This window comes from Dromiciops gliroides, chromosome 5 (genome assembly GCF_019393635.1).
Source record: "Dromiciops gliroides isolate mDroGli1 chromosome 5, mDroGli1.pri, whole genome shotgun sequence".
Lineage (NCBI taxonomy): Eukaryota > Metazoa > Chordata > Mammalia > Microbiotheria > Microbiotheriidae > Dromiciops > Dromiciops gliroides.
Genome location: NC_057865.1, coordinates 197,354,144 through 197,364,948, shown reverse-complemented (window position 1 = coordinate 197,364,948; position 10,805 = coordinate 197,354,144). Strand labels below are relative to the sequence as shown.

Sequence of the window (10,805 nt, the reverse complement as noted above, 5' to 3'; positions counted from 1 at the left end):
TGTGTTACTGCAGATTCCTGTGCTGTTACACGCGGCTCCGAACACCGGGCTGGTCCCTACCCCTACAGCGTTTTGTACACTTTCCAACCGAAACTACACAAACACGTGTGTGTGGGGGGGGGGGGGGGAGTAGAGAGACGAGAAAACTTGTATTACCAAAAATTTAGCCTTGAAACTTTGTGGAGTTGGGTTGCTAGAGGGAGAAGAACCCATACCGAGAAAAAAAAAACCTTGATCCTAGAGGTTGTTTTAACCTCAAAATCAAACCCAAGCGCTTATTTTGTAGCTAAAGATATAAATAGACTTCTGAACCCCTTCCCAAAACGCGCTTTTTTAGGTGTGTTTAGAAACCAAAGCATTTTCTTCTTAACGCTGTAGTCCTTTTTTATTGTTTTTGTTTTTGTTCTTAACCCTGCGTTTTAGGCTCGGTGGTGCCATAGACGGCTCGTGTGGACAAACCCCTTCCCCCACGAAGATAAATTGGAGACCGGAATGTGATAAAGAGCGCTGCTAGTGTACGCGAACGGTCGGTAATAGGAAGAAGGGAATGAAGAAACTTTTTAAAGGCTTTCATGGACTTAGCCTGCCAAGCGGAATTTGCCCAAGCTCACGATCTTAATGAATGAAGGACAGAATCGGAGATTTCTTTCTTGTCTCTCCTCTCCCCTCCCCCTTTCTCCTTAGCCTCCCTTTGCTGGTATTTCAAAGTAAAGCAAGCCTCGGGTAGGAGAGGGGGAAGGGCGGCAGAGTAGACTTAGCATCTTAGCCTACCTCCAAAGGCTCTAGGACTAGCCACCCCAGCTTCCCTCCCCCGGAGTGAGTAAGGCCTGGGGGAACTGAGACTCGCCTCATCTCACCACAGTGCATCTAGAAGAACGGTACTTTCCATTTTCTTGCAAGGAGATGGGCCAGGGACGGTGACCAGTTATCAAATAATGCAAAATATGAATGACATACTGCCGGACTGGAAACTGTCCCTGGCTTCTGTCCTTCCTTACCCAATTACATTTCTTCTTTCTCTAAAATGCACCTCCCTCCTTCCTTCTCCTTCCATCCTCCCCCCCATCCCCCCCACGCATACACAGACCACGGCTGTTTGATCTGTAGGTGAAGTTTAAGTAATTTCTCAATGGCTTTTAAAAATAGACGTGTTTATTTGTCCGGGGTGACTCAAATCCCCAGTTGGGAACTCCAAGCTGACTAAAATCAATAGTTTAAATGAGTTTACTGTATTCCCAGTAATACTATATTCAAACCGAGGGTCAGCTGTGGCGCAGAAGAGTTTCGAATTTGCAAGCTGGGTTTGCCAGTGAGCTTTAATTTGTTTTTTTTTTCTTTCTACAAAGTTAAAGGCTTCCAATCAGCAATCACACATCCCTCTACTCCTGCCCTCACACCGAGTAGATCGGATGCCGATTCTCCCCTAATTGATTAGGTCTGAAGGTTCCTTCCTTTCCCCAGCCCCCTCTTCGCTTCTCGCCAACTTTGCTTTCTTTTGATATAGAGGGGAATTGCTTCCTACTAAGAAAAAAAAAAGTAATCTGCCCAGTAACATTCAGCGCGCAGTAGCAAGAGTCTCTGAGCTATTGGCTATGCAAATAGAGGGAGGGGAGAGACAGCTCCCCAAACTCTTACTCACCCTTTTAAAGTGATATGCCCCCTCCCCTCAACCATCCACCCCTTCCGCCCCACCCTCCTTTAAAGGGGCTGAATTAATTGCAAGTACTTTGGATTTTCTCCACTTCTACCTACTCTGTGCTACTCCACCTCTTGGTCTTCATGAAAATCTCATGTACAAGATCATCCAAATTCACCACCTCCACACCACAACACTTTCCCCTCCCTTCCTTTGCACTCACATCTCCCTTTCTCCTGCCCCTTCTCATTAAAGCTTGCTAAGCATTCTACCTCCGCTTTTTGGGGTGGGGGAAAGAACCTAGCAGCGTCCAGTACCCCCCAGAGCACGTGCTAACTGCCCAACGGGCGTGGCCAGAGGATAGCAAAGAAGACACCCCATTCTCCTAATATTAGATGCTGGGGGGGGGGGACGTGAGAGAAGTACAGCATTGGCCTCGAGACAGGGTCTGTGCATTTAATAATCCTAATAAAAAGAAAGATGGAAAACGATGGCTGCCAGTAAAGCATCCTGAGGAATCAATTTGGATGCATGCAGTTGACAGCGGAGATTGTCAGCTTTGCGATGGAGAGGTGGGGGAGGGGAGCTAAATCTAATCAGTCCCCTCCTCCACCTCCCCTCTATTTCCTAGAAAGCTGTATCTGTGTGGTCAGGCCCTGTTCAGAAACCTCCGGCTGCTTCTCCGCAGATAGAGGCAAAGTCGAGCTAGAGGGGGCTTTAACTCCCGAATGCTTGCTACTGGGGAACCCCTGGCTTTTTATTCAGACCTTCTGCCAAACTCCTCTTTTCCTACTTTAGCCTTCCTCGTCCTTATGGTCCCCATCCCCTCTGGCCAATTGCTTCATCGCCCCCCCCCCAACATACACACAACCCCCTAGAGCAGAATGCTTCCCTCTTGGAGTTCCTGTCTGCTGGGGGTGCATCCACCCTCCCTGGAACCGTCCCCCTTCCTCTTCCTTCTCTGGCTTGTCTAGAGGAAAGGAAGGTGGTTTCTGCGAGCACGCGCGCGGGACTCGGAGGGGAGGCGAGGACGGGACATTGTATCCTTAGCACTTTTAGCTAAAGTGCACAGAAAGAAGTTTATCTGGAGCATTGGCGGTTCGGGAGCCTCAACCCTATCAAAAGCTGGGCATGCGGTTATTTTTTAAATCAAACCCCGATTTTTCACTTAGAGATCAATTTCAAAATTGTCCACTCCCCCCTCCCTTGCATACATCCTTCACTATCCCAGGATCTGGAGACAGATAAAGGAAAGCCGAAGGGAGCGGATGCAGTGTTTTGTTTGGGGAAATGGAAGCCCTCCCACCCCCACCCTAACCCCATACACATACTGCACTAAGACTTTTGGGACACTCTACGCTAGGATTCATTGAAAAAAGCGGAGGGAGGAGGTGAAACGGGAAGCTGTCATTTTTTATGGGCTACCCTATACGTGGGCCCCTGGTTCCTTTTTGCTAGAGCGGATAGAGGGAGAGGGCAAAGGAGAAAAGAAAAGGGGGTGGGGGGAACGTTTGATGTTACGTCTGACCAGCTGCTGTTCTCCATAATAACGAGAGGGGAAAAAGGGAGGGAGAGAGGCTGAAAGAAGGAGCGGAGGAGGAACTAGGGGGAGGAGAGAGTGAGTCGAGGGAGGGAGGGAGGGGAGCTAACTGCCCAGCCGGCTTACGTCACTGCCTCCTCTGCAGGAGGAAAGAGAGCCTAAGACAGACCAGAAAAGTTTGAAGGGAGAGCAGGAGTGAGTGGAGAAGCCCTCATAAAGCCTCTTCCTCATCTACCCATCCTGCTTCCCTCCCCTCGCCCCCCCCTTCTTTTTCTAAAAGAAGGAGGTAAGCAACCCCCACCCCACCCCCCAAAACCTTTTCTAATCTTGAGGAAAGGGGGGGCGGGGAGGGCAGAGGAGTAGGTGCCTTGGGAACGTCATGGAGCTGCTGTGCTGCGAGGTGGACCCCATCCGGAGGGCTGTGCCGGACCCCAGCCTGTTGTTCGACGACCGCGTTTTGCTTAACTTGCTCACCATCGAGGAACGCTATCTACCCCAGTGCTCCTATTTCAAATGCGTGCAAAAGGACATTCAGCCCTACATGAGGAGAATGGTGGCGACTTGGATGCTGGAGGTTGGTCTAGACCCTCCCCGTGGAAAATCTCCCCCCACACACCTCCCACCTCTATTTCGGGGACCTTGAGGGACCGGGACCTTGAAGCTTTTGCACCATGCACTCTTAACCTATACTCGGTTATTCCCCGCGCGCCTTTGCTGGACTCGTGGCCTTTTTTATGATCTGCGCGAGGCAGGATTGGGGGCGGGGGCGGAGGCAAAAATGAGGGAGATTGGGCCGAATGTGGGTGAGGTTTGCAGTGGGGGTGGCGGCGGGAGAATGTAAGGCTTAGGGATTTTGAGCCAGCCCGCGTGTGCAGGTTCGCATGTGTTTCTCTGTTTCCAACCTCCAACCTGAGGAGCCTGCTTTCGGCGTGTCTGTGCAGCGCGTGTGTGTGTCCGTGTGTCTGCGCGCGTGTGCTTGTATGTGTGTATGGGTATGTGAGCAGAAAAGTTGCAGAAAATGTGTAAAAAGCCAATTCATCTCGGTCCCATGCCTCCGCATGAGGTCGGGGCTCCACTGTTGGCATTAAAGAGGAGGCTGGGGGGAGGGGGAGTGGAGAAGGAAGAGGGGCTGGGAATTAAGCAGCCCCAAACTCTATACAGAAAAGAGGGGAGCAGAGATGACCCCCACACACACACACACTCTCTCTCTCCTCCCCCACCCAAATCTTTGCCCAGTAAGTTTCTCAATGTGCCCACGTATGCATAGCTCCGGACCTGCCGTGGTTTTCGCCATGTTGCTTTGCAAATTCGGGTGCAAGAAGCTCGAAACTTATCTCCGGGACCTCCAGAAGACCCCCACGACCCCAGCGCCCCTCTTCTGCCCTTTTATTCTGCCCTCAATCCCACGTCCCTGGAAGGATTACCTAAAGAGTTAGGTTTAATAGTTCGCTTCAAGCGAAGGAAATATGGGTGGGGGAAGGAAGAAAGGGAAAGGGGTTCAGGACACCCCTAAAAGAAGTAAGACGCTTGCCGAGCCTCAGTTACTCTTTACAACAGCCCCATTCCTCTACCCCACCCCCACTCCCTTCCCTTGCTCTCATCCTTGTGGGGCCCGGCGGGACATTCTTAACTGCCTCTGAGCAAGTTGGACCTCTGTAAAGAAGCGTTCTAAAGAGTGGAAATCAAAGTGTTTGAGCACCCCCAACACGCAGATCTGGAAAGCTGGAACCCTCCTCGGGGTTTTCGTGCTGAAAGGGCTCCTCTAGGATTATTCCTCGATTTTTAGTAAATTTTTGAAATAGCCACGGCAACTTCTCCGGCTCTGTGCGCTGCTGAGACTGCGACATCTCTTCCTCTCCTCCTCCCCTCTTTTCGCCTCCCCCACCCTCACCCCACTAGCAACTACTGGAACTCAGAGCCACCCTCCCCCCCCCCCCCAGCTCCTCAGTTATAGGGAATGATAGAGCAAGGGTCCTGAGGTCTGAATGTGTCCCAAGTACTGCCCACCAGTTGCCTGGGTAATTTTTATTTTATTTTTTAATACGAAGAAATAATTTTAAAAAGAGGGTGAGAGGCAGCAAAAGAAGTATGTAACAAGAGAAAGTGTGATGGACAGGCTACAGCTTATTTCTTTGATTTTTTGGTTTTATTTAATTCATTTTTATTTTCTTTCATGGAATCGGGATGTCAGATACCTGGTCAGCTGTCTATAACTTCCTCTGTCTCTAATCTTATCACTCCATCACATCCGCAGCCCTCCCCACCCCTAAAATGAAATCGTTTGAGTTGGTTTAACTGTATTCTGGTTCTCCCTCTTTCTTTTTTATCTCCAATGCTCTCTTCTTCCTCTCCCCCTTCACCCCCTCTCCCATTGTAGGTCTGTGAAGAGCAGAAATGCGAAGAAGAAGTCTTCCCCTTAGCCATGAATTACCTGGACCGGTTCTTAGCCGGGGTGCCCACCCCTAAGTGCCGCCTACAACTTCTGGGTGCTGTCTGCATGTTCCTGGCCTCCAAGCTGAAGGAAACGATCCCCCTCACGGCAGAGAAACTGTGCATTTATACCGATAATTCTGTCAAACCCCAAGAGCTGCTGGTAATTAATGCCCCTTTGGTGTCCTCATCTTCCTAGATTCTTTTATTCTAATAATAACTTTCTCCTGGGTGATATCTCTATCCAGAAAAGAAAATACAAGTCCGGGTTGTTTACATTTATATTCTATATTGGTAATGGTAGGTGTTTGAAGAGAGAAAGGATTAACTGGGGTCTGCTGATCTACAGAGATTTAATTTGAATCCTCAAATGCTGACAAGAATAATCCAACTTCTCCCGATGATGGGTATTGGTGGAATCTGACTTGACTGTAGATTTAGAACTAGAAGAGATCTTTGAGATGATCTCATCAATCCCACTTCCTCATTTTACAGATGAGGAAACTGAGGCACGCAGAGATGGAGTAACTTGTCCAGGATCACCGCAATTAGTAAGCCACTTGAGAGCTAGGGCTATGTTTCATAACGCCCTGTATCCCAATGATACTAGAGTTGTAGTAGACATTCAGTATTTGACCTTTGGTTTTCAGCATCACTGAAGTGTTAGACTTTTTAGGGCAAGATTTTTTTTTTTTGCACTGGGGTAGGAGTAGAAGGCGAGTGTGTTGGCAGGTTATAAGCCAGTGGCTCTGACTTGATCCCTGCCAAGGAACTTTTTGGTTTATGAGACCCTCCGCCCCACCCCCGCACCTTAGGAGGGCTGAAAATTTTTCCTCTCCTTTTTATACAAAACATCTCTCTTTTTCCCAGAAGCTGTCTCTCATATACCAGGAATTGGGCTAGGTAGTCTCTGTGTCTTCCAGCTCTGTGATCTTCTTACATTATGCGCAGTGATCTATAAAAAGTGGTTGGGGTTCTCCGAAGGAACTCTCATTAACTGGTTCCTACCAGGGTTGTGCTGCCATCTAGTGGCAGAAATTCATAACCATAGAGGTGGTAGGAAGGATTTGCCAAGGGGTAGATAGAACAGAGGCAGTGAATGACTTCACCTTTGAAACACTGCCAAATTGCAGCTGCTTCTCTGAAGCTGAAGAAAAGTGGTTTCCTGCTAGAGAGATATCTCTTTTTTAAATTGTGCAAGAAAAGGCTCTTGCACCAACATCCCTTTTATAGAACTAGAGGCTGGGTTTCAACCTAGCTTTGTAGGCAGTAAGACCTCAGGATTTCACCAGTTTCCAAAAATAGTTGAAGCTGACTTTGGAGCTTATGGAGGGGAAACTGTAGGGTTTGGGGAACAGTCTATTATTCTGTGAGTAATGGAATGTGCCCATATCAATTCATAAGAGCCGGAAGAGATGTCAACATCAGTGACAGCTCCATTCATTTCAACACACTGGCAAATTCAGAAGTCATGTGTTCGATTTAACAAATATTCTTTAATCATATCCTCTGTGCAAGACACCAGACTAATGCCTTGAAATTCAATTCTGCTTGCTTAGGACAGATGTGAAGATGTTCAATTTAGGGCAAGGTCCACAGTATGGTCTCTAACCTCATGGGACTTGCAGTCAAGTAGGGTGAAGAAATATATTCACAAATAAATATAGTACCAATTAAAGTAGGATATACAAGGTATTTTCAGAGTTCCCTGAAAACCTAGACTAGAAGCTTCATCTAGGGCCTGTCTAGTCCACCTTTAAAGACATTATACCATTCCTGATTCTCATATCATAACAGCTAGTTTTATTGCTGGAAAAGAAATCTCAAAGATCATGGGGTCCAAGCCATTTTCTAGATGAAGTCAAGGCCCAGAAATATGTGTGCCATAAGGTTAAAGAGCCTAGTTAGTGAGGGGAAAATACTAATAAAACTTAATTGTCCAGACTAAGAAATTAGGACAACACTTTGAACAGTATTCAAACTGATCAAGGAAACGAGATTCGGATTTCTTAGGACAAATGTGAGAGTGGTGGTGTTGGAGGTTGGGTTTTCCCTCTTCTTTCTTTTGATGATATCCTTGTGGGTAAATTTTTTTCCTCCAGATGTCATATTCTTTTTATTCTGTTTCACCTTGGACAAAACTCCCTGAATGAGCTCAGTGAGAGCTGCTCTTTGAGGGAACTGATGGTGTGAGACCTAGAAGAGCTGACGTTTGCATGCTTAGTCCTTGGACTGAGTAATAAAGGCAGCCTTATCAAAGCAGAAGGGAGAGCTAACACCAAGGTTGAGAGTAAGGATGCAAAAGGATCTTATGCTAGAGTGTAGAGTCAGATAATAAACTTATTAAGGTTAAATATAAATTCTTATACTTAAGGGTTTTTTAAAAATCAATTTCATAAATGCAAGACAGGGTGGTTGTGGCTAGACAACAGTTCATCTAAAAAGAAATTGGAGTGTTTATGGACTGGCGTGTTCAGAATGAATCCTTATTGTGAAATGGCAGCAAAAAAAATATATATAATTGTTAGACCCATCAGCAGAGGTATGATCTCAAGGATTAGGGAGGTGAAAGTCCCTCTGTATTCTGTCCTGGTCAAAGTACTTCCAGAGTTTGTGTTCAGCTATGGATACTACATTTTAGAAAGGATCTTGTGAAGGAGAGCCAAGAGGGGGAAGGGCCTTGAGATGATGTCATATGGCGGGGGGCAGGGGCTGGAAATATTTAGCTTGGGAAAAGAGAAGGCTTAGTAGGGACAAGATAGTAGTAACCAAATATTTGAAGGGAAGTCATGTGGAAAAGAGAACTGACTTATTCAGCTTGGCCCTAGTTTAGCAGAACCAGCAGCAGTGAGTGAAGAGTTTGAAAGCATAAAATATAGGGTTGATTCTAGGCAACGTTAAGAAATGGAACTATTTCAAAATAGAATGAACTACCTCAAGTAAGTGGCCAGCTAGGTGACCCAGTGGATAGGGCCTCGAGTTAGTAAGACCTGAGTTCAAATGTCACCTCAGATACTTGTTGGCTCTGTGACCCTGTTTGCCTCTATTTTCCTCTTTCTAACTCTGAGATCATGGTTCTTTGATTTTTCTTCAATTCATACATCTAGAAAAATTAGATGGCTAATAATAATAATTATTATAGTAATAATAGCTAATAATAATAATAGCTGCTGTAGCACATCGAGGTGAGAGAATGGTAAGGTTCTCTTCTTTTTTTTTTTTAACTCAACCAAGAGAAGTATGGCACCTTTTGGCATGGCTTGGGAAGTAATAATCAGTCCTTTGCTAGATACAGGTTGCCAAGGAGCAGGGTCAAGGAACATTATTTGAATCCTTGATTTTTCCATGAGGAATTAAATTACTAAATTTCACTGACACAGATATCAAAAATAATTTTTTTTACTGGAGGACCATAGTGACCTTGGCATTATCTAACTGTTGGTTAAGCTTTTCTAGGTGGGCAAACAGCAGCATTGGATTTGGGACAAAGGGAAGAAGTAGAACAAATACCAGGGGAAGGCTCTCCTTAGTTTCACCAAGGCTTTGCATTTTTTAACAGAAGTAGAAAGTCAACAATTATCACAGAATCGGTCTGAAGAAACTGTTAAGTGGCCATCTTCTCCAACTGGTACCTGATCAAAACGAAGTAATAGTGTAGAGTTTTCCAGATCTTAAATGCCAGCCGTAATTAACAAGCATACTCCTCTACACTATCCCAATGAGGGGTCAACAGCCTCTGTTCAGAAACCTCAAGTGAAAGAGATCCAGTACTTCTAGAGGCATCCCATTCCTCTTTGCACAACTACAGTTGTTAGGGTTTTATTTTTATTTATTTATCTGGTGTTTTTTTAGATAAGGTCCAGTCAAATCTACCTTTCTGTAATTGTTACCCACTGCTTACAGTTCTGCCCTTTAGGGTCAAGCTAAATCAGTCCAATCCCTCTTCGCCTATGATAATTGTGCAGCTACTTAAAGATAACCACCCTCCCTCCACCAAGGCTTTTCCCAGACCCAATTTCTTTCATTTATGTCTGGTTTAGCATTTTCTCTAGTTCCTACAGAACACTAGGGTCACATTGCAGCTTATCAATATGTCCTCTCTAAAATGGGACACCCAGAACTTAGCACTCTGGGTATGGTCTGACTACCTTCTCCTGTAGAGATTGCCTCTTTTAATGCCGTCTAAGATAGTGTTCTTTTTTCTGATTGTCATGTTGCACTTATGGGAGTGTGCTCATGGAGAGTTCCCCCCAACATCCCCCCAGGAATTATTTACTCTTATCTTCTAGTACTTGTAAAGTTGACTTTTTTGAACCCTAGATTAAGATTTTACCTTTATTTCTATCTTAACAAATTCAGCCTGGTGTTCTATGCTATCAGGCTCATTTGGGATCCTGACAATCATTTAGTATTTCACTTTTTTTTTTTGGCGGGGCAAGTGGGGGTTAGAGTGACTTGCCCAAGGGTCACACAGCTAGTAAGTGTCAAGTGTCTGAGGCTGTATTTAAACTCAGGTACTCCTGAATCCAGGGCCGGTGCTTTATCCACTGTGCCACCTAGCTGCCCCTGGTATTTTCACATTTAATCTTCCTCACATTTGCCTCTCAGAAGCTTACCTTTTTTCAAGGCTTCCCATGTTCTCTAATCCTGTCATTGTTAATCTTCTATCCTTCAAATTACCTTGTTTTGACTTGGCTCTGTTTATGTTGTATCTCAGTCTTTCACAGTACCTTGTAGATAGCAGTCTTGTAAACTATTGAAATTAATTGAAACCCTCCCAGTTTTGGTATCATCTGTAAATTTGATAACCATGGCTCTAGTCCCAAGTCCAAGATAAAGGTGGTCACAGAGCTTGGGGCATTGCACTAGAAATCTCTTTCCATATTAACCACAAACCATTTATTAGTACTGTCCTTCTATAAGTAAGATGCTACCTATATTTGCATTTTACATAAAGAGGTTTTCCCAGTACCAGACAGTGCCACAAAGTTTTGAAGGCATGGGGAGAAGGGGTTTGAGCCTAAAATCTTAGCTGTGATTCACTGAAAATCTCTTGGCGTCTCTCCTTCCAATTTGTTCAGATTGTATTCCTTTTTTGTTTCTTTCCTTTCGCCCAGGAGTGGGAATTGGTGGTATTGGGCAAGTTGAAGTGGAATCTGGCAGCTGTGACGCCTCATGACTTCATCGAACACATTTTAA

The 10,805-nt window shown here is 45.6% G+C and overlaps 1 protein-coding gene across 1 annotated transcript in view; it reads left to right on the top strand.

The window, feature by feature from the left end:
• The first annotated feature begins 3,485 nt into the window (after nt 1-3,485).
• The window catches only part of CCND2 (cyclin D2), a 40,600-nt gene continuing 33,280 nt past the window's right edge, over nt 3,486-10,805 (top strand). Inside the window, 3 exon segments of the mRNA XM_043969347.1 lie at nt 3,486-3,750; nt 5,554-5,769; nt 10,724-10,804. Of these exon segments, the coding sequence (XP_043825282.1) occupies nt 3,556-3,750; nt 5,554-5,769; nt 10,724-10,804 (492 nt within the window). The 5' untranslated portion in view covers nt 3,486-3,555.